The sequence below is a fragment of the Hyperolius riggenbachi genome, chromosome 9, assembly GCF_040937935.1.
Source record: "Hyperolius riggenbachi isolate aHypRig1 chromosome 9, aHypRig1.pri, whole genome shotgun sequence".
Lineage (NCBI taxonomy): Eukaryota > Metazoa > Chordata > Amphibia > Anura > Hyperoliidae > Hyperolius > Hyperolius riggenbachi.
The window spans coordinates 160,291,390-160,318,475 of record NC_090654.1 but is presented as its reverse complement, the minus strand read 5'-3'; the positions used below and the strand labels follow the sequence as shown (position 1 = coordinate 160,318,475).

The 27,086-nt window shown below is 47.6% G+C and overlaps 1 protein-coding gene across 8 annotated transcripts in view; it reads right to left on the bottom strand.

Annotated features, from left to right (window-relative positions):
* LOC137532765 (sodium- and chloride-dependent GABA transporter 3) overlaps window positions 1-27,086 on the bottom strand; it is an 843,944-nt gene that overhangs the window by 266,820 nt on the left and 550,038 nt on the right. For all 8 annotated transcript variants that reach the window (XM_068253626.1, XM_068253628.1, XM_068253630.1 and 5 more), the window contains one exon: window positions 8,473-8,607. In XM_068253626.1, coding sequence (XP_068109727.1) covers window positions 8,473-8,607 — 135 coding nt within the window. The remainder of the gene's footprint in view (window positions 1-8,472; window positions 8,608-27,086) is intronic.

The following is a 27,086-nucleotide window of genomic DNA, read 5'->3' as shown; positions in this document are numbered from 1 at the left end:
TTAACCTACACCACTCAGCACACTTATGAGTAGAGATGGCCCGAACGGTTCGCCGGTGAATGGTTCACTGCTTCTGGGGTTCACAATCGCGTAGAACCGCAAACTTTTCTGGAAGTTCGATTCGCCCCCATAGTACATCATTTATTAGGGTCAACTTTGACCCTCTACATCACAGTCAGCAGGTACATTGTACCCAATCACTCTACCCTCCCTCCTGGAAGCCCTCCCCCCTTATAAAATGCATGCAGTGTCAGGCATTTTACTCACTCTTGTGCCTGCAGTAATTAGAGAAGGGAGAGCTGCTGCAGACTCACATAGGGAAAGTTTAGTTAGGCTCTTGTAGGCTTGTTAGCTTGCTCCTTGCTGATTCTTATTGCTAAAAAGGCACCCCTCAACAGCTCTTTTGAGAGCTAATCTTGTTCTTGTGATCTATTTTTTTTGTGTGTGTGTGGCCCACTTGCATTATATACAGCCCTGTCAGTCAGTCGCAGCTGGCCTTTGGCCCCTTGGTGGTAATTCCTACTGTGCCACTGCCAGGCCCAGCACATTCAGTGACTACCTGTGTGTGTGTGACAGGCAGCTGCACATTTTTAATCCCAATCACTGCACCTGTTCACTGTTTAGTGCACCTACCTACCTACGTAAGCGCACGCATTGTTAATACCACCAGCCATTGCACCTGTTCACGGTACGTGTGTGTGTGTGTGTGTGTGTGTGTGTGTGTGTGTGTGTGTGTGTGTGTGTGTGTGTGTGTGTGTGTGTGTGTGTGTGTGTGTGTGTGTGTGTGTGTGAGACAGGTGCACATTTGTAATACCCAGCAGCACTGCATATACCTACCTACCTGTTGTTCAGTGCACCCACCCACCCACGTGAGCGCACGCAGTGTGACATTTAATACCACCAGTCACTGTACCTGTTCACGGTACGTGTGTGAGACAACTGCACATTTGTAATACGCAGCAGCACTGCATATACCTACCTACCTGTTGTTCAGTACACCCACCTACCCACGTGAGCACACACAGTCTGATATTTAATACCACCAGTCACTGTACCTGTTCACGGTATGTGTGTGTGACAGGTGCACATTTGTAATACCCAGCAGCACTGCACATACCTACCTACCTGTTGTTCAGTGCACCCACCTACCTACGTGAGCGCACGCAGTGTGATATACCACTCCGTGCATAACTGTTAACTGCACCTGTGTGACTGCACATTGTATTAGTCAACTCAGTGCATACCTGTCAGAAAGGACCTTCAGCACAGCTGGAGGCATTGTCACTGAGAAGAGAAGTCGCCTAGGTCACAAAAGTGTTCAGTACCTCACCTTTATCAGAATTAATGAGGCATGGATCCCGGAGGGCTACTGCCCACCGAAGACTAAGTCAGTCCCCTCACACAGCATCTCTGTTATGATCGCTTCTGCAGCGTTTACTGCTGACTGCACTGGTATTGCAAACCAAGCAGTTCTAATGTCATTACATGCATTTGCTTGCATAGTTTGGTTTGCACTTAAACTAGTTGCTGATTCCATCTGCAGTCGCTCTGAAGTTTATGACAGTTTAATATGCTTTTGTGTAAACAAACATTGTCTGCTGCAGTGGAGGGGCGGTCCCTTTCCTGCAGGCTGCATATCATTGTCTGCCTTTTCCTGCTATCAGCCTGTGATTAATTACCATTCACTTGTGTGGGAATCTGCAGGTCTGCTCCCATTGGATGACCTCAGTATAAAGAACTGCTTCCTGCAATGCCTCATGGGCTATCATAGTTTCAGACTCTATCTGTTACTCTGCTCGTGCCCCACCTCGTTCCTGGTCCGTGTGGACTGCGCTGACTCCTGCGAAGGGGTCAGCGAGTCCTCCTAGTTCTGCTCTTGTTCTAGAAGTTGCTACTTGCTTGTCTTGTGTCATATATTGGTTCATCGCCAATATATACGCATACTTGCGCATTTTGTTATTTTCCTTGTATTCGTGTTACGTTAATATATCAGTGTCGCTGATATATACGTACACGAACTGTTTATTTCCTGTGTTCAGCTAGTCAGTTTTCCAGCACGTTTTGGTAGTTTGCGCGTATCGTGAACACCCGTGCTGAGCTAGTTATCCTGTTCCTGGTCCTGTTTGTGGATTGCGTTCATCTCTGCGAAGAGATAACGAATCCTTCTGAATCCTGTTCCTGGTCCTGTTTGTGGATTGCGTTCATCTCTGCGAAGAGATAGCGAATCCTTCTGAGTCCTGTTCCCTGTATTACTTCAGTCTTAGTCAGAGTTCCTGCTTATGTCATATATCGGTTCTTTGCCAATATATACATATGTTAGTCAGACGTTACGAATAGTTTCATTGATAGCTGTAATTGTAATACGCTAGGAAAACATACTTATTGTATATTTATCTGTGTTACGTTCATCTATCTCGATCCTGCTATTTCCTGTCTCTCCTGTCCTGTCTTTGTGAGGCACGCCATCGCCGCAACGCATTGGCAGCCTCATTCCAGTCTGTCTGGTTTTGGACGCTTGCTGTCGCTAAGTAATCGCTAGCTAGCAAGCGTTCATTCTGTCTACCTGTCCTGATCTCCTCAGTCCTGGTTTATGCGCTCAGCGCTACCTTGCGCTGAGACGTTATTACGAAAGTGTTTGTGGCTGTTCAGATCTGCACCGGCTCTGTGCACCACAATCTCCTATTGGAGTCAGCCCTCTCCTCCACTAAACTGGGGATATCCTGATCCCTTGTGCTGGTGTGTGTACCTCCTTCACGTCAGCTTATGTGTTGTATGCTGACTGTGGAGATTACACCCCCAAGCTTAACATTATGATAGCCCCATTACCAATCCCCATTGTGGGGGGGGTTCCCAGCAAAAATGACACTGTTTGTTATGGTTCCTGTTCCTTTAAGAAATTTGAGAAGCTCAATTCTGAAACAGAAAATGAGTTTTTTTCTGAATGTGCCAGGTTCCTGGCCAATCCTGAGCTCCAGGCTACTCCTGTTTCAACGTGGGCCCCCCAGCTAGTTTATGTTTTATTTAAGGGAAGATTGTTTCAGTGGGCCTACGATGTCTTGGATCATACCAATTTAAAAGAAAGACCACTGGAATTTCTAGCGTTTGTGATCCATAACTGGCTGCGCAAAACCGATTTGCCTAGCCCTTTTGATAAGCTCCTGGCAGCTTGTCAATCAGCTGCTCCTTCTACTGCCTACAAAAATAATCAGCAAGCAGATAATTGTTCTGATAACTTTTCTTCTGCTAAGACAGCAGGGTCTAAAGCCAAACGTAAACGCTCCAAAAGAAAAGCGTTACAATCAGCGGAGTCGTTGCCCTTGGCGACTGCGCATCAGATCTGTAACGAGACTCCACCATTAGCAGATAATGAAATTCAGTCACCATTCAGGGGAGTCAAATGGACCTATGAAACTACTAATGAACTTTCATTGCTAGCCAGGGAAAATAAAGGTTCTTGTTTAAATGAATTATCTGAATATGATTATGAAGATATATTACAGAGTATTGAACAGATCAATTTATTCGTGCAGCAAGGGAAATTTGCATACACTACAGTTCAATACTTGCTACAGGTATTGGAGATCCTTAGGAATAAGAAATCGGCCAATCACCTGCTAAATAACCCAATGTATGTTTCTGCCACTAACACATTTGCAAACTATGATCAGCCGGAATGCTCAGCTGTTAAATATGCATGGGATCCTCCATTTGAGAAAGGAGAGATGGAAGCTCTGGTCTATGAATGGAAGAAAGATGCAAGTTCATTTTGTCAGTTTTACAGTGCAAAAAGTGAATTAGTATTGAATGCATGCATTAAGTCTGCTTATAACCTAATAAAAACTGGTGTGTGTGGGTATGACTTTGTGGCTCCATTGATCGATGTGTGGAGAATGATTCTGGACGATTTTTATGCAATTCAATCAGTTGATACCAGGGAAGACACACTGTCAAGTGGAGATTGTTCCACTTCCTCAGTTCCTGAGGACTCGCCTGCTTCAGCACCTTTGGCTGATTCAGCGAGTGATTCTGAGCTCCTTTTGTGTGAAATTGAAGTTCCTGTAATTCCACCCTGTACCATGGATAACTCAGTGTTACTTCCCAGTAAGACAGAAATTACTAATACTTCCTTAATCTTGCCCTGCACAAATTTCTCAGCAGAGGACCCAGAGGTCCTGCTGACTTTCGAGTCCAGCCTAGCCAGTACTCATGACTCTTTGTTTAGTGAAACAGACACCAGAAAAATCTTGCCTGTCTCTGCAAACACTTCTGCAGAAATTACCTGTGTTAATAAAGTTCAACTCCTGTCTGATCCAGCAGATGCCAATAGATGCACTACATCAGTTTCCGAGTTCCAGCAATCCTGTCTAGTAAACTCAGAACCCCAGCATCTGAATTTTCCAATTTTACAAATGAATGGTGATTCAGATGCGCAAACATTGTGTCTTGATCTTCCTGTTTCTACACCTCGCTCTAGTTTCGTGAATAGCTCAGAGCATCTGCTATGTGAACCTGAAATCGCAGAATTATTACCTTGTTCAGAAAATTTTCCAATAAATTTGCCCTGTACCATGAATTGTGCAGTAGATCTCTCCAATGAAACTCAGGTCACAGAATCATTATGCTGTCCAGCAGGTGCTTCCATGGTTTTGCCCTGCAATATGGACTGTTCAGTGATCCTGTCCAGTGAAGCTGTGGTCGCAGAGTCTTATGCTTCACCCAGTACTTTGGATACTTTAAACCCTTTAGCAGAGGAGGCTGAAGCACTGCTTACCTCAGTTGGTGTTGCAGTAATATTCACTTGTCTAGCAGCTGTTTTGGAATTACAGTCTGCTCTAATAAAACTTGATGAATTTCTGCCCAGCAAAGCAGAAGCCATTGAAATATTGTCCTCGTCAGCAAGTGTGTTAGATACCTTGCCCTGTACACAGTCTGATTTAACCAATGTTGTTGAGTCCCTCTCCAGTGTTGTAACAGCCGAGGAACTCCAGCCCTGTCCTCTGAATGTTTCAAAAGTCTTGCCCTGTAACATGGATAATTCTGACTCGCTGGAAAAAATAATAGAAATCTCAGAATTTCAGTCCGGGTTAATGAGTGTTTCTGAAACCCAGCCCTGTATCCTGGAAAATTCTGGTTCTCTGGCCGGTGTGGCAGAAGTTCCTGAGTCCCCTTCCTGTCCAGTGAGTTACTCAGTTTTGCCTAGTTCAGTGGGGATTGCTGCAATATTGACTTGTTTTGCAGCCCTTCATGAGCTCCAATCCAGTGTATTTGATGAGTCTCTGTCTAGTCCAGAAGAAGTTATGGGAACCCTGTCTAGTTCGGTGCATACATCAGAAGATTTGTCCTGTCTTGTAAATGCCCCTGAACATGATTTGTTAATAACCTTGCTGGAATCAGAGACATCTAAGTCTAATCCTGCATTTTTTAGTGAGAATCCAGTAACTGTGAAGTCTAGTCATGATGATTTTTTTTTGCCCAGTCCTGGTTTCGGTCCTACCTTGACTGACTTTGAGGTTTGCAGTTCCTTGACATGCCCAGAAGTCTCTCTTGTGCCGGTGTGCCCAGATGTGCTTCGTATGCCAGAGTGCCCAAGTGTGTCTGTGTTGGCGTGCTCACACGCTTCCCTAGTGGAGACATGTTCTGATGTTGCCGGTTGGCCTGCATGCCCGGAGATGGTTCTGGTCCCTAAAAACCCTGATCTTGATGTTTGTCCTTGTGACCCTGACTCTAGAGTTGCCCTGGGTTCCATAGGGGTTCTTGATGGTTCTCCATGTGAGCCTAAGGGGCGTTCTGACCTGTGGGGATCTCTTTGGAGCTTCCAAGTGTTCTGGGAGATCTCTGAGGAAACTTGTCCTGGTACCTTGGACTGGTTCAACGGTGGGTTTTGTGTTGGTGGGGACAGTTCCGGTGGGCATTGCAAAGGCTTTGGCGTTTTTGGACAGTCCCGGGAAGGCGATGGGTATCGCTCAGAGAGTTTCTGGGGGCTTTTCTCTGGAAGTCGTGGTTCTGATGGGTATCACACTGAGGCTTGTGGTGCTGACGGGCATGGTTCGGTAGGTTCTGGTTCCAATTGGTCTAGTTTTGGTGAGACTGATTCAGGAATTTGGTTTTGTCGGACGGATCCGACCTTCATGAATTTTCAGTCAGATCAGTTTGCTGGATTTCCCACTTCTGATTTTTTGGTTTGGGTGGTTCAGGAGAAATATGTCAGTTTTCATAGGCGTCCAGAGGCCGCGTTTAAGGGAGGGGGTACTGTTATGATCGCTTCTGCAGCGTTTACTGCTGACTGCACTGGTATTGCAAACCAAGCAGTTCTAATGTCATTACATGCATTTGCTTGCATAGTTTGGTTTGCACTTAAACTAGTTGCTGATTCCATCTGCAGTCGCTCTGAAGTTTATGACAGTTTAATATGCTTTTGTGTAAACAAACATTGTCTGCTGCAGTGGAGGGGCGGTCCCTTTCCTGCAGGCTGCATATCATTGTCTGCCTTTTCCTGCTATCAGCCTGTGATTAATTACCATTCACTTGTGTGGGAATCTGCAGGTCTGCTCCCATTGGATGACCTCAGTATAAAGAACTGCTTCCTGCAATGCCTCATGGGCTATCATAGTTTCAGACTCTATCTGTTACTCTGCTCGTGCCCCACCTCGTTCCTGGTCCGTGTGGACTGCGCTGACTCCTGCGAAGGGGTCAGCGAGTCCTCCTAGTTCTGCTCTTGTTCTAGAAGTTGCTACTTGCTTGTCTTGTGTCATATATTGGTTCATCGCCAATATATACGCATACTTGCGCATTTTGTTATTTTCCTTGTATTCGTGTTACGTTAATATATCAGTGTCGCTGATATATACGTACACGAACTGTTTATTTCCTGTGTTCAGCTAGTCAGTTTTCCAGCACGTTTTGGTAGTTTGCGCGTATCGTGAACACCCGTGCTGAGCTAGTTATCCTGTTCCTGGTCCTGTTTGTGGATTGCGTTCATCTCTGCGAAGAGATAACGAATCCTTCTGAATCCTGTTCCTGGTCCTGTTTGTGGATTGCGTTCATCTCTGCGAAGAGATAGCGAATCCTTCTGAGTCCTGTTCCCTGTATTACTTCAGTCTTAGTCAGAGTTCCTGCTTATGTCATATATCGGTTCTTTGCCAATATATACATATGTTAGTCAGACGTTACGAATAGTTTCATTGATAGCTGTAATTGTAATACGCTAGGAAAACATACTTATTGTATATTTATCTGTGTTACGTTCATCTATCTCGATCCTGCTATTTCCTGTCTCTCCTGTCCTGTCTTTGTGAGGCACGCCATCGCCGCAACGCATTGGCAGCCTCATTCCAGTCTGTCTGGTTTTGGACGCTTGCTGTCGCTAAGTAATCGCTAGCTAGCAAGCGTTCATTCTGTCTACCTGTCCTGATCTCCTCAGTCCTGGTTTATGCGCTCAGCGCTACCTTGCGCTGAGACGTTATTACGAAAGTGTTTGTGGCTGTTCAGATCTGCACCGGCTCTGTGCACCACAATCTCCTATTGGAGTCAGCCCTCTCCTCCACTAAACTGGGGATATCCTGATCCCTTGTGCTGGTGTGTGTACCTCCTTCATGTCAGCTTATGTGTTGTATGCTGACTGTGGAGATTACACCCCCAAGCTTAACAATCTCTGTCTGCACGCCATGTGACTGGCTGCCTGCCCCAAGACTAAGTCGCTCCCTACACGGCATCTCTGCCAGCAGGCCGCTTGACTGCCTTCTCCGCCACCACCAACAGGGTCCAGGACACCAGGCGGATTCCTGAATTTTTAAGGCCGCTGCTAGCAGCAGCTGCTATAATAGTTTTTCTGGGTTCAGGTTCATTGAACTCATCTTTAATGATTCAGTCTTCAAACTGGACCCTAAAAGGGATAAGATCCATCTCAAATAATTTACCAGTCAGTGAAGCCTCTACTCACTGCTGAAATACTGGCTTTGGAGCCTTACATAGATGGAGCAGAACCAAGTAACATATGAGGAACGATTCCATCCAAAGTTGCAAAGTGAGGTTGTTCACAAAAATATTGCTGGAATTCAAGGACTTCTCAGATACATATTCATTATGAAAGTATTGAAAGCACGGAAGGTGGTCTGACTTTTGGCATTAGTTTTGGTTTGGTTATTCATTCTTACCCCATGGACTGACAATAGATATTTAAAAGGGAAACAAACCTTACCAGAAAGCCTATACAGATGGGATGTGCAGTTAGTTTTGAATCTACAGGCTAATGATGAGTTCAAACACAAATATTGGTTACCTACACAGGTGTGTGCCTTTGAGCAATTGCATGCGATGGAGTACCACTGATACTCAGTTCAAGCTCATCAGCAGTTGTGTATATATATATATATATATATATATATATATATATATATATATATATATATATATATATATATATTAACAAGCATGAAATCATATTATAAATACAGAAGACAGTTGATCTCTCACCTGTGGATCTGACAGTCGAGACAAGTCAGGATACAAGTAAAATTTTATCCCTTGAGATGCTCCAGGTAATGTCACCCCACGGACTAGGAGAATCAGCAGCATTACATAGGGGAATGTTGCAGTGACATAGACTACCTGCACAAGAAAAGATGTCAGAAGGTTAGACACTGTCCTGCATATGTCAACAAGCTCACACTTTACATGCCCTGATCCCAGATACCATGCTACAGTGATGGGGCTTGATTCACAAAAGCGTGATAACTCAGTTATCACACCTAAAAGCTTTGCACATGCAAACTAGGATGCTAAGTAGTTAGCACATGCAAACTACTTAGCACCGTAGTTTGCACATGCAAAGCCTTGAAATCAATGGAGCTTCGCCCACACAGTAAAGTAGAGTATGTTAATGTAATTATGAATGGTGGTTACATTAACATGTGCGGTACTGTAAATCGGCACATGCAAAGTCTTATGCTCGCCGCATAATGAAGTATATACAGTAGTAATCGATGTTTTACATTGCGCTTGCATGATCTGCACTGACTTTGCATGCTAACTATCATTATCACGTGAAGTCAGTGCAGTTCACGATACTTTGCACACGAAGTTTGCGATACTTTGCATGTTAGCACATGCAAAGCATGTTAGCACGTGCAAAGTGGCTTTTTTACTGGCGTGCTAACACTTTACACACTTTAGTTAATCAAGCCCATTGTGTGGTATACACAAACTCTGAACATCTCTACAAAAGAACACTGCAGGGCAGAAAGTAAAACACATATGTTGAGAAATGTAAGGTCATGCACCTTGGACATGCCAATGGTAGATCACCGTTAAACATAAATGACATACAGCTGGGAACAACTTGGAAAATTACTCTTTGAATATTGCCTCCAAAAGAGCTGCCTGGCAGTGTTGCTGAGGTTTGAAGTACAGCTGAGAGGTTATTCACTTCACCTTTCAGCATTCCAGTGGCGGAAGTTTTCTATCAGCCACACATCCAGGCTTCTGTCTCCATGGCTAAAGTGGTGTCACTTTTAGGAGACATCACTGAACCATAAAGGAGACACTGATTTGTGGATGATAGGTAACTTACAGCACTGAAATGCTGAGAGGCAAGTAACTTCTCACCTGCGCTCCAAAGCGAGAACTGCCATGCTGAAAATCTCAGCTGTGCTCTGCTCTAAGCTCTGCAATGGGGATGCGTATCTGGTACCTATACTGTGAACAGGGGACATAGGAGCAAATCTGTCTGCCTACCTATACTGTCGAAGAGTTAGTGTGTGGGGGGGGGGGGGAGGGGGGAGAGGAGAGCACACCTGCCTACCTATACTGGGGGAGCACATCTGCCTACCTAGATAATTGTGTGCATAGCTCACAAGGATAGCCTGGGATCACGGGGCTGTGGGCTTCACTATCCTTCCTATTGAATGAGTGAGCCACAGCCTTATCCACAAAGCATGATTATACTTAGGCTTTAGGTTTGAGGCTGCTTTCACAGTGGGACATTACAGGCGCACATTAGAGCAGCCTGTAACGCAGCCCAACTCACAGTAATGAAAAATCAATGGGCTGTCCACAGTGCCCACGTAACGCTGGACATTCAAAGGAGGTGCAGCATGCTGTGCGTTATAGGTGGTTTTAGCTGCGTTAGACTGTTTGCACATGCTCAGTAAGGGGAGAGTCCGCTATTGTTCCTAGCCACATGGCTAATTAATATTCACTACACTGTAGTGTTGTCCAGATCATGAACAATTCGGATCTTTGGATCTTTTTTGTGAGTAGAATCATCCGGATCATCACAATGAAGGATTAGCTTCACAGTGGAGGTCTGGAAGAAACAGGAACTGCAGCTTGTAACGATTGGGGAATTATCTCCGAGGTCAGCGCACAAGATGTGCGCTGACACTGCGGAAATCCTCCACAAGCGTCTGAATAACAGAACCCAGCTTTGGTGCAACGCACCAGTAGAGGGGAATTCCCACCAGCAGATGGAGCTGTGGAGTGCAGAGGAATACCCCTCTGAACTGCCACAGATGCCAGATAGGAATCGTACGAGGGGAAGCAATGCACAGCAAACAATAACAACCAGAACGCCAAGGAAAATAACAAATGCACTCACTAAACGCGATCACCGCACGAGAAGTGCAACATCGACAAAATACGTTAATGGCGCGGTCTCCGCACGAGAAGCGCAACAGAGACAAAACAACCCTGACTAACAAAAGAACACAGGAAGAACAAACAAACAAATAACAGAAACGCTTGCTAATCGGTTGCCTTACCTCAGGCAACAGCAAGCGTTTACTCCAGACCAACAAATAGACAGACAACAGGAACGAGAGAGAAACGATCCACTGCTCTTCCACTAGAGTGAGTGCGATCCGCACAACAAGACAGACAGAAGGAGTCACCAGCAGCAACCGCAGCTGAGGTTAAACTCCAAGACAGAACACAGAGAGATCCACTGCCTCTAACGCTAGAGCGAGTGCAATCCAAACAGACAGAGCGATTTTCTGTCAGCCACCGCTGACGACAGAATAATTGCAATGGCAAGACAAAACGATTCACTACCGCCAACTGCTGGCGACAGTGCAATCGCAAGGACAAGACAAGACAGAAAAAGCAGTACAAATAATAACACAAACCTGACTTTACTAAATAGGAATGCAAGGAGCACTCCCAAAGGGTAACTACTCTAAGCTAACAATAATAGCCTACAATGAGCAGAGGACTGAGACTCCAGGCAAGTTAGCAGGAACAAACCATCATGACCAGCAGGGAATTCTGGGAGGAAAAGGTATTTATACTGCAAGCCATCAAAGGAAGCAGCTAAGCAATTTGCATGACAAGTGGATGCAAATTCCTCACCAGAACAGCAGCTCTGAAACTCACAAAGTGAAGACAGGTCTCTTTTCCAGAGACCTGCAGCACTCAGACCTAAAAAATGGTCAAAAAGCTGTCTGCCTAGGCAGACAGCAGAGCAGATCACTGCACAGCTTCTGTGCACAAGCACAATCTTCCTGCTGCATCTCTCCCTTCCCCATTAGCACCCTCAGTGTGCCTTCATTCTCCTGAACCTCTCACACTGCTGCACCCCTGCTTCCTGCTTCCCTAGTAAAATGATTTAAAGATTCGGTTCAAAGATCCAGATCTTTTTAATGATCCGATTCGAATCATCCAAATCATTGAAAAGATCCGGACTTCCCAGGATAGCACCAAGAGCCTCATAACGCAGCTCAATCTGACATCCAACTTCAACATCACCATGCGTTGAGTTAGGGGCATGTTATGCGACCTAACGTCCCCTAAAACGCAACGTCTTTGTGTGAAAGAGGCCTTAAGGTAAGTTAATGTACCAGAGACGAAAAAATATTATATATACCTGGGGCTTCCTGCAGCCCCAGGCAAATGGATTACACCCAGGTCACCGTCCTCCACTGCCTGAAGCTCCAGTGCTGGGTCCCGTAACTTCCTCCAGTCGCGGCTGTCTGCAGAAGAGAAGTGCGCCCTCTATGTATTTTTCTGGCGGGGGCTGGAGAGATACGTAGAGAGTGCACTTCCTCTTGCACAGACTGGCCGCAATTGGAGGAAGTTACCAGGTATGCATAAAACTTTGTTTTTCTCTTATCTCTGGTTACTTTAAAGGGGAACTGAAGAGAGAGGTATATGGAGGCTGTCATGTTTATTTTCTTTTAATCAATACCAGTTACCTGGAGGCCCTGCTGGTCTATTTCTCTGCAGTAGTATCTGATTAAAACCAGAAACAAGCATGCAGCTAGTCTTGTCAGATTAGACTTATAAGTCTAAACCACTGAAACACCTGATCTGCTGCATGCTTGTTCAGGGGCTATGGCTAATAGTATTAGAGGCAGAGGATCAGCAGGGCTGCCAGGCAACTGGTATTGTCTAAAAGGAAATAAACATGACAGCCTCCATATACCTCTCTCTTCAGTTCCCCTTTAAATACTTTTCCAAAAAATATTTACACATAGATGGTTGTGGTATGTTTGACTTTTGGAAACTCAAAAGTCAAGGCTGCTGCTGTGTATTATTTTTAATAAACAAATTATTGATACCCTGCTTACATTATCCAATAATACAGAAATAGACATTTTGAGTACACTGTTACATAGCCAGCAATGCTATCATTTGTGGCTTACCGAAAATCATTAGTCACTATGAAGTTAATAATTAGGTGCCTTGCGCAACTCACAAAAAAATAAACATTCATCACTTTTAATTAGAAAAAAAATGTTTATAATCAATTTTGCTTAGTTAATTTGAATGTTGCCCTTTGAAGTGTATACAAAAGGTCTGCTGGCAATATACTGTACCCCCACAGTTTCTGTGCCAGGGCCAACCCACCCACATGAGAATTATATGTGTCCTACTTCCAGTTAAGAATCAAAGATAAACACCCTGTTTATAAATGCTGAAAGTTTGGGAAAAATACACAAACATTACTGTAAAGATAAAATGCAAGGAGCAGATTATGCATGCGTATTAGAAATGTCACTAGTAGCTATATTTCTTTCTATGTGACTTGACATTTGTAACTTTTCTCACATAATCCATTTTCACGGGTTTTACAACATCGAGCCAGAAAACTGGAGGACTGCTTCAGGCTGGAAGACACGTAGCCTGCACACGCATACTTTTGAACAAAAAAAACACCACAGTAATTTGGGCACCAGGGCGATAGCCACTAATAGAATATCATTAAAAGTATTGATGTGTATATGCAGACAGAAAATGAGAGGAGGCAGAGGTGAACTTACATCCTCCAAGCAGACACACAAAGAGACTGTTGTATATATTCAAAACAACAAGGGTCTATTTGTATACTCCAAAAAGTGCAAGTGCAACACTTTTCACAGGCATCTCCTGCTTCATCAGGCAATAAATAATGGAGCATGAACTCATACAGGTCTGGTACAAAGCTCAGCACCTCTCAAAGGCTATGCCTGCAAAACGTGTTGCAGTTGTACTTATTTTGAGTATACAAATAAACCCTTGTTGTTTTGAATATATACAATTGTCTCTTTGTGTGTCTGTTTGGAGGAGGTAAGTCCACCTCTGCCTCCTCTCATTTTAACATTTTTAGTACATTTTATTCTTTTAGCGCCTCTGTCTGCATATACAGTTCCTGTGTCCACCCTTGGTGGAGGGGTGTTGCCTCATATTACCTATCTACAGAGAGTGACTTATTAATCCTGAGTGGGGACAGGTCTAATTTCCCTACCTGCTGATATAGTGGTTACTTGTAGCAAACAGTAGAGAAGCAGTTGGCACATGCAGTGTTTACAGCATAAAAAAGCTTTATTCCATTAGGCTTCATGCAAAGTGCTAGGCATACATGTCCATATAAAATTGATCCTACCCGATAATTAGATGGCTGTGGGGTGAGGTGGGAGCGGTGGGGGTCGCCTTACGACCGTTTCGGGTAGGATCAATTTTATATGGACATGTATGCCTAGCACTTTGCATGAAGCCTAATGGAATAAAGCTTTTTTATGCTGTAAACACTGCATGTGCCAACTGCTTCTCTACTGTTTGCTACATTAAAAATTGCTGTCGTTTCTCAGTTTGAGCACGCAACTAGTGTTGGGCGAACATCTAGATGTTCGGGTTCGGGCCGAACAGGCCGAACATGGCCGCGATGTTCGGGTGTTCGACCCGAACTCCGAACATAATGGAAGTCAATGGGGACCCGAACTTTTGTGCTTTGTAAAGCCTCCTTATATGCTACATACCCCAAATTTACAGGGTATGTGCACCTTGGGAGTGGGTACAAGAGGAAAAAAAAATTTAGCAAAAAGAGCTTATAGTTTTTGAGAAAATCGATTTTAAAGTTTCAAAGGGAAAACTGTCTTTTAAATGCGGGAAATGTCTGTTTTCTTTGCACAGGTAACATGCTTTTTGTCGGCATGCAGTCATAAATGTAATACATATAAGAGGTTCCAGGAAAAGGGACCGGTAATGCTAACCCAGCAGCAGCACACGTGATGGAACAGGAGGAGGGTGGCGCAGGAGGAGAAGGCCACGCTTTGAGACACAACAACCCAGGCCTTGCATGAGGACAAGAAGCGTGCGGATAGCATGCTTTGTACCACCATGCAGTCATAAATGTAATAAAGATAAGTGGTTCAATAAACAGGGACCACGCGGCAACGCTAACCCAGCAGCAGCACACGTGATGGAACAGGAGGAGGCGCAGGAGGAGAAGGCCACGCTTTGTGAGACACAACAACCCAGGCCTTGCATGAGGACAAAAAGCGTGCGGATAGCATGCTTTGTACCGCCATGTAGTCATAAATGTAATAAAGATAAGAGGTTCAATAAACAGGGACCACGCGGCAACGCTAACCCAGCAGCAGCAGCAGCAGCAGCACACGTGATGGAACAGGAGGAGGCGCAGGAGGAGAAGGCCACGCTTTGTGAGACACAACAACCCAGGCCTTGCATGAGGACAAAAAGCGTGCGGATAGCATGCTTTGTACCGCCATGTAGTCATAAATGTAATAAAGATAAGAGGTTCAATAAACAGGGACCACGCGGCAACGGTAACCCAGCAGCAGCAGCAGCACACGTGATGGAACAGGAGGAGGCGCAGGAGGAGAAGGCCACGCTTTGTGAGACACAACAACCCAGGCCTTGCATGAGGACAAAAAGCGTGCGGATATAGCAGCAATGCTTTTTGCCGCCATGCAGTCATAAATGTAATACAGATGAGAGGTTCAATAAACAGGGACCGGAAACGCTAAACCATCCCAGATGTTCATCGGTCATGTTACTTGGTTGGGGTCCAGGAGTGTTGCGTAGTCGTTTCCAATCCAGGATTGATTCATTTTAATTTGAGTCAGACGGTCTGCATTTTCTGTGGAGAGGCGGATACGCCGATCTGTGATGATGCCTCCGGCAGCACTGAAACAGCGTTCCGACATAACGCTGGCTGCCGGGCAAGCCAGCACCTCTATTGCGTACATTGCCAGTTCGTGCCAGGTGTCTAGCTTCATGCCCGGTTTCAGGTCCAGCGGTGCCAGCCACAAATCCGTCTGTTCCTTTATTCCCCTCCAAATTTCCTCCCCTGTGTGCTGCTTATCCCCAAGGCAGATCAGCTTCAGCAACGCTTGCTGACGCATGCCAACAGCTGTGCTGCACTGCTTCCACGATCCTACTGCTGCTGGTGCTGGGTTAGCATTTCCGGATGAGGTACAGCTTTGAGATGCGTTGGAGGAGAAGGAGTCAGAGAGGTAGGTGCTGCTGTTGTTATCCAGCTGTTTGCGGCGTGGGCAACACCCGCGCCGTAGCAGGTGAGGAATCGCTGCCAGGCTCCACAAGGTTCACCCAGTGCGCGGTAAGGGAGATGTATCGACCCTGGCCGAACGCACTCGTCCAGGTGTCAGTGGTGAGGTGAACCTTGCAGGCAACGGCATTCTTCAAGCTTCGGGTTATTTAGCTGACCACGTGCTCATGCAACTCAGGCACTGCAGAGCGCGCAAAGTGGTAGCGGCTGGGAACCACGTAACGTGGGATGGCCACTGACATCATGCCCTTGAAGCTGTTTGTCTCCACCACTCGATATGGCAGCATTTCGCAGGCCAGAAGCTTGGCTATGCTGGCTGGCTGTTACTGCCACGGCCCGGGGGTCATTTGCTGGCAATTTCCTCTTGTGCTCAAACATCTCAGAGACAGACAACTCAACCGTAGCGCTGCACACCGAAGGGCTGTTGGTTGTTGTGTTTGATGAACACTGGGAGACCTCAAGAGCACTAGTCCGGAAAGTGACAGTGTCAGCATCGTCTGATGTTTGTGAATGTTGTGAACCACGCAATGGCTGGGCTACTGCTGCTGCTGAGGCGGGTCTGGTGGTGAGTCTGGTGAACCCAAGGGAGGCAGTGTTGCTGGTGGTACCCTGTCCTGCCGCGTTTGCCCACAGAGTGGGATGTTTGGATAGAATGTGGCGGCTCATGCTGGTGGTGGAGAGGTTGTTAATACTTTTCCCCCTGCTCAGGCGGGTCTTGCACACCTTGCAAATCGCCATGGTAACATCCTCAGTGCAGTCTTCAAAGAAAGCCCAGACTTTAACTGGCTGAGGACTCGGACCTCGTGCGTGATGTGCTGGTGCTGCTTAACCCACTGCTGGACGCTTGAGAGGTCATCCAAGTAATTATCTGGTCCTGTTCTTTTGGATCTGTGAGGGTTGTTGTCCTGGACAACATGGGCAGTATTGAGTGGGTTTTCTTGGGTGCTCCCCTGTGGCCTGTACGTGAACCGTCAGGGGAAACACCTCTTCCCTTGCCCCTCCCTCTTTCACCGGATTTCTTCCTCATTTCACTTATCCTTAAAGTACACGCTGACTGGCAGCAGTACAGTGGCAGTACAGAAATGCTATACAGTGGTGGGTGAGCGGTGTACCACTATTGTCAGCAGTGACACAGAGCACAATGCTATACAGTGGCGGGTGAGCGGTGTACTACTGTTCCCAGCAGACACAGAGTGGAAGTAAACACAATGCTATATAGTGTGGCTGAGCCGTGTACACAGAGTGGCATTAAACACAATGCTATATAGTCTGCTATATAGTCACCCCGAACAGGGTGATGTTCTGCAGAACCCAAACAGTGGCAAACACTGTTCGCCCAACACTACTGGGAGGGAACGCAGATTTTAGTACCTAAACACACGATACAACATGTTTTCCGGGGTCGGACTCTGAGGCACATACAGATGGTCCCGATCATCATCCTCATCATACAACTCTTCTCCTGAGTCTGACCCACCCACCACCTCTGCCACCCCAACATCCCCAGACACAGACCCCTCATCGTCCTCAACATTAACTTGGGATGCTGGCCTGAGCCAGACCTCCTCCTCCACATCAGGCCCCATCATCTCCTCAATGGCAGCCCTCATTAATCGCTCTGGCGACGGACTGATGGACACAACGTTCTCCTCCGGGGAGGGCTGCTGCTGACCACTGGCTGCTGGGGTGGATGTTATAGCTTGCGTGGGGCGTTGGCTGTTGCTGTTGTTGGGAGTGCTGCTCACAGCGGAGGTCTCTGGGGAACTCATGTTGAGCTCATATAGTGGTTGACGGTGAGTGGAGTATTACTGATCCCAGCAATATACACACTGACTGGCAGAGTACGCAATGCTATATAGTGTGGCTGAGCGGTGTACACAGAGTGGCAGTAAACACAATGCTATATAGTCTGGCTGAGCGAGCGGTGTACTACTGTTCCCAGCAGAATCAGAGTGGCAGTAAACAATGGTATATAGTCTGGCTGAGCGGTGTACACAGAGTGTCAGTAAACAATGGTATATAGTCTGGCTGAGCGGTGTACACACAATGCTATATAGTCTGCTATATAGTGTCAGTAAACAATGGTATATAGTCTGGCTGAGCGAGCGGTGTACTACTGTTCCCAGCAGAATCAGAGTGGCAGTAAACAATGGTATATAGTCTGGCTGAGCGGTGTACACAGAGTGTCAGTAAACAATGGTATATAGTCTGGCTGAGCGGTGTACACACAATGCTATATAGTCTGCTATATAGTGTCAGTAAACAATGGTATATAGTCTGGCTGAGCGAGCGGTGTACTACTGTTCCCAGCAGAATCAGAGTGGCAGTAAACAATGGTATATAGTCTGGCTGAGCGGTGTACACAGAGTGTCAGTAAACAATGGTATATAGTCTGGCTGAGCGAGCGGTGTACTACTGTTCCCAGCAGAATCAGAGTGGCAGTAAACAATGGTATATAGTCTGGCTGAGCGGTGTACACAGAGTGTCAGTAAACAATGGCATATAGTCTGGCTGAGCGGTGTACACACAATGCTATATAGTCTGCTATATAGTGTCAGTAAACAATGGTATATAGTCTGGCTGAGCGAGCGGTGTACTACTGTTCCCAGCAGAATCAGAGTGGCAGTAAACAATGGTATATAGTCTGGCTGAGCGGTGTACACAGAGTGTCAGTAAACAATGGTATATAGTGTGGCTGAGTGGTGTACACAGAGTGTCAGTAAACAATGGTATATAGTCTGGCTGAGCGGTGTACACAGAGTGTCAGTAAACAATGGTATATAGTCTGGCTGAGCGAGCGGTGTACTACTGTTCCCAGCAGAATCAGAGTGGCAGTAAACAATGGTATATAGTCTGGCTGAGCGGTGTACACAGAGTGTCAGTAAACAATGGTATATAGTGTGGCTGAGTGGTGTACACAGAGTGTCAGTAAACAATGGTATATAGTCTGGCTGAGCGGTGTACACAGAGTGGCAGTAAACACAATGCTATATACTCTGGCTGAGCGAGCGGTGTACTACTGTTCCCAGCAGACACAGAACAGTAAACAGAATGCTATATAGTGTGGCTGAGCGAGCGGTGTACCACTATTCCCAGCAGACACAGAACAGTGAACAGAATGCTATATAGTGTGGCTGAGCGAGCGGTGTACCACTATTCCCAGCAGACACAGAACAGTGAACAGAATGCTATATAGTGTGGCTGAGCGAGCGGTGTACCACTATTCCCAGCAGACACAGAACAGTGAACAGAATGCTATATAGTGTGGATGAGCGAGCGGTGTACCACTATTCCCAGCAGACACAGAACAGTAAACAGAATGCTATATAGTGTGGCTGAGCGAGCGGTGTACCACTATTCCCAGCAGACACAGAACAGTGAACAGAATGCTATATAGTGTGGCTGAGCGAGCGGTGTACCACTATTCCCAGCAGACACAGAACAGTGAACAGAATGCTATATAGTGTGGCTGAGCGAGCGGTGTACTACTGTTCCCAGCAGACACAGAACAGTACACAGAATGCTATATAGTGTGGCTGAACGAGCGGTGTACTACTGTTCCCAGCAGACACAGAACAGTACACAGAATGCTATATAGTGTGGCTGAACGAGCGGTGTACCACTATTCCAAGCAGACACAGAACAGTGAACAGAATGCTATATAGTGTGGCTGAGCGAGCGGTGTACCACTATTCCCAGCAGACACAGAGTGGCAGTAAACAGAATGCTATATAGTGTGGCTGAGCGAGGTACACAGAGTGGCAGTAAACAGAATGCTATATAGTGTGGCTGAGCAAGCGGTGTACTACTATTCCCAGCAGACACAGAGTGGCAGTAAACAGAATGCTATATAGTGTGGCTGAGCGAGGTACACAGAGTGGCAGTAAACAGAATGCTGAGCGAGCGGTGTACTACTATTCCCAGCAGCGACACACAATGACTGGGGGGGACCCTGGCTAGCGTGGCTGGAGCGCGAACTACCCTGCCTGCCTACCCAAAGCTAAACCCACAGACAAATGGCGGAGATATGACGTGGTTCGGGTATTTATTTACCCGAACCACGTGACAGTTCGGCCAATCAGAGCGCGTTCGGGTCCGAACCACGTGACCCGTTCGGCCAATCACAGCGCTAGCCGAACGTTCGGGGAACGTTCGGCCATGCGCTCTTAGTTCGGCCATATGGCCGAACGGTTTGGCCGAGCACCGTCAGGTGTTCGGCCGAACTCGAACATCACCCGAACAGGGTGATGTTCTGCAGAACCCGAACAGTGGCGAACACTGTTCGCCCAACACTACACGCAACTAACAGCAGTACCCGATACTAATTCCTCAGCACCTCATACTTATCTCTATGCATGCTTCCTGACTATCTGCAGTGCCGGTTTCTTTACTCTACTTGCTACACTTCAATAGTGGTTACTTGTATGGTAACCCTTGTTTGTGAGTATATCTGCATACTTACCTTACATATCCACTCTACCAGTACATACTACACTATATTGGGCTCTCAGTGTCTCCATTTTTGTGTTTCTTTAAAAGTATTGATGTTCTACTATGGAACAATGGGTAGTATTACAATAGTAGAATATTGGTAATGTTTGCTATATTTTACTATAGCTAAAGCTTACCCTAGTCTCACTTGAACTCTCCACCTACTGATGCCTAATCCTAACAGACCCATCTGTGGCAACATCTGCCAACATCAGCACCATATTTGTTGCTAAACACCTCTCTGCCAATATTTCTGCTCCCTAAAATGATAATTATCGGGTGCTGTAGGTGCCTAAATAACCCCCCCCCCCCTTCCCCCCTGGGTGCTTCCATAGCTGCAATTTTCTATGCTGTGCCAATTTTAAAGGAGAAGAACGGGTGTCAATATTACCTGCTTTGGCTTATCTGGGCTGCAGAAAGCGTGGGGACTAGAGGATTCTGGAGGGTTGGTGAATGTAGTCTTTAGCTTATATGTTCACTGACTAGGAATGGGTCAGATGACAAGAAAGTTGGTGGTGGGAAGGAAGTCCCCCCCCCCCCCCCCCGACAATTGTATATATGTGGAGAAGTAGCAGAGGTATGTCCTCTGTCTTATCCCAAAAATTAGGAAGTGTACCAGAAAGTAGTAGCTTTAATTTTACAGGTTATCAGATAAGTTGGTGATTAGTGTTGCTCAGACTTGTCCTGTTTCAGATTAAACCAAATGACCAAACAAAATGTGGGTTTTGGGGCTTCTTGGACAGTTAGTTGAAAGGGAGAGAATAAGTGTCAAACAGACCCCCTGTGTACATGGATAGACTGGGATTAAGACTACACAGACTATCTGTTGTATCTTTATAACTTAATAATGCCTTTTCGCCCATTCTTTTTGCACAGAAAATGAGGCACAAATCACAGACCCCTCCCTCCAACTGTAAACAACAAGAATATTGACTGACAACCTGAGTGTGTCGTGATGATGCCAATGATGATAATGTTGTAGATGCAACCTGGAAACTCCAGCCAAGGAGAAGTGCCAGAAGTAGCAGGTCTGATAGCGACAGAGGAAAGGAAAGTGGATTCCAAGCTACTTCAAGGGTGGCTACTAGCCAAAGGGGGAAAAGGTGGGAGTGCATGTACTTTGCACTTTCACTCTCAAGGATGAGGCGGTGCAGGAAAAAAAGAAAAGGAAGAGTGGTTGCTCATAAGCTCTTCAGTCTGGGCCTTTTTTACTCTTTTTTTTTTACTCTTGAGCCAAATGATGATTGTGTGGCAATGTATACTCTTTACTGGTAAATAATTTGAAGAGATACGCCTAGTTCCCATAAAGAAACAACTTCACCTCTTACACAATTGAGATAAAGCCACAAAGTGAAGTGGGAGCAGCACCAAAGCCATAGTAGGACAGCTAAAACCAAGCTCTGCTGCTCCACCTCCTACTTTCCTATTACTTCACATTCAATATCCATTGGCAGTGGTTTTCAGGATTAGAGATGTCGCGAACGGTTCGCCTGCGAACGGTTCCAGGCGAACTTTGGGGGTTCGCGTTCGCCTGCACCAGGCAAACTTTTGCGGAAGTTCGATTCGCCCCATAATGCACTATGAGGGTCAACTTTGACCCTCTGCATCACAGTCAGCAGGCACATTGTAGCCATTCAGGCTACACTAAGCCCTGGAGCCCCCCCCCCTAACCCCCCCTTATATAAGGCAGGCTGTGGCGGCCATTAGCCTCACTTGTGTGCCTGCTAGAGACAGACTAGGGACAGCTACTGCAGACTTGTTCTTCTAGGGACAGATTAGTTAGGTTCTTGGCTGCTTAGCTTGCTCCTGGCTGATTATTATTGCTTTTATAGCACCCCTCAACAGCTCTATTCAGAGCTCATCCTGTACTTATTTATTTTATTTTTTCTGTGTGTCAAACTGACACTTTTGTTGCATGCACAGCCTTGCTAATTGATAGTGGGTGTGCCACTGCCAGCAGCCCAGCACATTCAGTGACTTCCTGTGTGTGTGACAGGGAGCTGCACATTGTACTACCCAGTACTGCATATACCCAGTACCTGTTGTGTTTACTTAACCCACCTCATCACTGCATATACCTAGCTTTGTGTTGAGTGAACCCAGCTCACTGCATCTAACTACCTGTTGTGTTGAGTGAACCCACCTCACTGCATCTAAGTACCTTTACTGTTCAGTTGTAACGATTGTGGAACTTTCTCCGTGATCAGCGCACAACGCGTGCGCTGACACGGCAGAAATCCTCCACAAGCGTATATTTGCAGGCATCCAGCAAAAGGTGCTACGCACCTGTAGAGGGAAATTCCTGTCGGCAGATGGCGCTGGGGAGTGCAGAGGAACCAATCCTCTGTACCTCCACAAGTGCCAGACAGGAATTGTACGAAGCGCAGAACGCAATCGCAAGAGGGGCGATTGCGAATGAGATTGAGCAAAGGGACAGGTTGTATGTGTGAGCGCCAATCCAGTCGCCACCCCGCGACCGCGCACACACACAACAGCAGATACGAAATAGGAACGCGATCGCGAGAGGTGCGATCGCCAGACGTGACACAAGGCAGATCAGAATAGAATACGAGGGTAGCAAAGGCACAGCAAATAATACAATAAGGAGATACGGAAAACAACAAACGCTAGCTAACCGCGAACACCGCACTCATTCGCAACAGTGCACGCGGTTATGCGCGATCTCCACGTGATAAGCACAATAGAGACAAGCACGCCTAACTAACCATTAACAGACAAACATGAAACAGAGAACGCGAGCGCTTGCTTAACGGTTACCTCACCGAGCCTCCAGCAAGCGTAGCGGACAAGACAGACACATGAAAACAGGGACAAACGAGAGATAGGATCCACTAGCGAAAAGTGGCTAGCGTGATCCAGGTACAGAGTAGCAGAACAGAAGGATCCCCAGCGCTAGCGAAAAGTGGCTAGCGCGATCCCAGAAGACAGAACAGAAGGATCCCCAGCGCTAGCGAAAAGTAGCTAGCGCGATCCCAGGAGAAAGAACAGAAGAGATAGCTGGCAGCAACCGCTGCACCAGCTATACTCCAAGAACAGAGATCAGAACCATTTCCTGTCGACCACAGTAGGGACAGGACAATGGCAACAGGCAAGACAAGACAGAACAGGCAATACAGATAATACAACCTGACTGGGCTAGAAGGGGAGCCTAAAGCAACCCCCAGGAATTAACTATACTAGTTAGCAATGGCTGACACTCTAGCAGTGTCCATCAGGAACAGACCATGGAAAGGAAATGACTAGCAAAGCCTTCTGGGAAACATAAAGCTCTTATAGTGCCAGTCATCAAAGAAGGCAGGTAGGGGATTTGCATAACGAATGTATGCAAATTCCCCAGCAAGAGAACAGACCAGAAACTTGCAATGGAAAGACAGGTCTCTGTTCCAGAGACCTGCAGCCCACAGACTAGAGGAATGGACAAACAGCTGTCTGCCTGTGCAGCCAGCTGAGCGGATCATCACAGTACCCCCCCCCCCCCCCTCTAAGGATGGATTCCAGACATCCCTCAAAACTGGTATCATCACAAAACTCTAACTGAAGACTCATGAAGGTCGGGGCAGCCCGACAAGGCCCAATTCCAGAGTCAGTCCATCCGAAACCGACCTCATTGGAAGCAGAAGCCACCGAAACATGCCCATCAGCACTACAAGTCTCAGCGTAACACCCATCAGGACTGTGGACACCAGAGAAGAAGCCATCGATACCCTCCAGACAATACCCACCACCTTCCAAGGAGCGTCCAAGAATACCAAACCTGCCGCAATACCTGTTCGAAGTGTCCCTTACAACACCAAAGCCATTGCTGATCGTATTCAGGGCACCAAGCAAAACCTTTCCCGGAATCTCCCAGAACGCCTTGAAGCTCCGCAGAGATCCCAAGAAGCCAGAACGCTCACCAGGCTCACATGGAGAACCACCAAGAACCCCTATGGAACCTATGATCATTCCAGACTCAAAATTAGCAGGACACCCATCAAGATCAGGACTTTCAGGGACCACTTCTGGGCATGCAAGCAGGCAGGCTATATCGGAACATGTCTCCACTGAGGAAGCATCTGAGTACGCTGGTAACCGAGGCACACTTGGGCTTTCTGGGTCACAGAGCACATCGGGGTACACTAGTACCAGTGGCGGACACAGCCAGCAGTGGGCCCCTGTGCAAAATTGTAATTGTGGGCCCCCTATGACCTGCGGCGCGGCAAAATATGGGCGTGGCTACAACCTGCGGCGCGCAAAAAATTGTGGATAGAACCTGCGGCGCGTAGCGGCGCGGCAAAAAATGGGCGTGGCAATGACCGGATGAGGGCGGAGCTAACTGTAACTTAAAGCGAACCCGGGGTGAGGGTTTATTTCCTTTTAAACAATACTAGTTGCCTGGCGGCCCTGCTGATCTATTTGGCTGCAGTAATAAACTGAATTACACCAGCAACAAGCATGCAGCTAATCTTCTCAGTTCTGACAATATTGTCAGAAACCCCTGACCTGCTGCATGCTTGTTCAGGGTCTATGGTTGAAAGAATAAGAGGCAGAGGACCAGCACGGCAGCCAGGCAACTGGTATTGATTAAAAGGAGAGAAATATGTCAGCCTCAATATTATTCTCACCTCAGGTTCCCTTGAAAAGTGCAACGCAAAGACAGTGGGCCCAAGTTTTGGTGACCCTTTCCCCAGAAAATTCACATAATTGTGCAGGTTTTCTCAAGAAAATACACATATATGCCCAGAAAATACGTGCAATCATGTCGGCAGATATGCCCAGAAAATACGTGCAATCATGTCGGCAGATATGCCCAGAAAATACGTGCAATCAAGTCGGCAGATATGCCCAGAAAATACATGCAATCAAGTCGGCAGATATGCCCAGAAAATACGTGCAAACAAGTCGGCAGATATGCCCAGAAAATACATGCAATCAAGTCGGCAGATATGCCCAGAAAATACGTGCAAACAAGTCGGCAGATATGCCCAGAAAATACGTGCAATCATGTCGGCAGATATGCCCAGAAAATACATGCAATCATGTGGCAGACCTGCCCAGAACATACACCTGCTAATATAAATAAAACAAAAACATTTACTCACCTGCAGCAGCAGACCTCCTGTCCCAGCCTCCATCCGGCGCGCAGCTCCCATGGGTGGTTGGGTGGATAGGTAGCCTAGTGGGTGGGTTAGTGGGTGGGTGAGTTTAGGTAGGTAGCCTGGTGGGTGGGTGGGTAACTAGGTAGGTAGGTAGGTAGCCCGGTGGGTGGGTAGGTAGGTAGCCTGGTGGGTGGGTTGGTAACTAGCCCGGTAGGTAGCCGGGTGGGTGGTTAGGTAGGTAGCCTGGTGGGTGGGTGGGTGGGTAGCCTGGTGGGTGGGTAGGTAGCCTGGTGGGTGGGTTGGTAACTAGCCCGGTAGGTAGCCGGGTGGGTGGTTAGGTAGGTAGCCTGGTGGGTGGGTTGGTAACTAGCCCGGTAGGTAGCCGGGTGGGTGGTTAGGTAGGTAGCCGGGTGGGTGGTTAGGTAGGTAGCCGGGTGGGTGGTTAGGTAGGTAGCCTGGTGGGTGGGTGGGTAGCCTGGTGGGTGGGTAGGTAGCCTGGTGGGTGGGTAGGTAGCCTGGTGGGTGGGTTGGTAACTAGCCCGGTAGGTAGCCGGGTGGGTGGTTAGGTAGGTAGCCGGGTGGGTAGGTAGGTAGGAAGCCTGGTGGGTGGGTAGCCGGGTGGGTGGGTAGGTAGGTAGCCGGGTGGGTGGTTAGGTAGGTAGCCGGGTGGGTAGGTAGGAAGCCTGGTGGGTGGGTAGGTAGCCTGGTGGGTGGGTAGGTAGCCTGGTGGGTGGGTGGGTAGGTAGGTAGCCTGGTGGGTGGGTAGGTAGCCTGGTGGGTGGGTTGGTAACTATCCCGGTAGGTAGCCGGGTGGGTGGTTAGGTAGGTAGCCGGGTGGGTGGTTAGGTAGGTAGCCGGGTGGGTAGGTAGGTAGGTAGCCTGGTGGGTGGGTGGGTAGCCGGGTGGGTGGGTAGGTAGCCTGGTGGGTGGGTTGGTAACTAGCCCGGTAGGTAGCCGGGTGGGTGGTTAGGTAGGTAGCCGGGTGGGTGGGTAGGTAGCCTGGTGGGTGGGTTGGTAACTAGCCCGGTAGGTAGCCGGGTGGGTGGTTAGGTAAGTAGCCGGGTGGGTGGTTAGGTAGGTAGCCGGGTGGGTGGTTAGGTAGGTAGGTAGCCGGGTGGGTAGGTAGGTAGGTAGCCGGGTGGGTAGGTAGCCGGGTGGGTAGGTAGCCGGGTGGGTGGTTAGGTAGGAAGCCTGGTGGGTGGGTAGGTAGCCGGGTGGGTGGTTAGGTAGTTAGGTGGGTGGTTAGGTAGGAAGCCTGGTGGGTGGGTAGGTAGCCGGGTGGGTAGGTAGGTAGGAAGCCTGGTGGGTGGTTAGGTAGTCGGGTGGGTAGGTAGGAAGCCTGGTGGGTGGGTAGGTAGGTAGCCGGGTGGGTAGGTGGTTAGGTAGCCGGGTGGGTAGCTATCCGGGTGGGGGGCCCGACTCCTATCCTCCCTCCCTCCCTTCCTTCCTCACCTCGGGGGGCCCCCTCCCGATATGCGCGGCGGGAGAGCGAGCGGCAAATGCAGGAAGTCTTCAGGGCTCTCCAGGCATCCGCTAGAGGCCCAGCCGCTGAGTCTCCAATATGTCTCCAACTGGAGACATATTGGAGACTAAGCGGCTGGGCTTCTAGCGGATGCCTGGAGAGCCCTGAAGACTTCCTGCATTTGCCGCTCGCTCGCTCGCTCTCCCGCCGCGCATATCGGGAGGGGGGCCCCCCGAGGTGAGGGAGGGAGGGA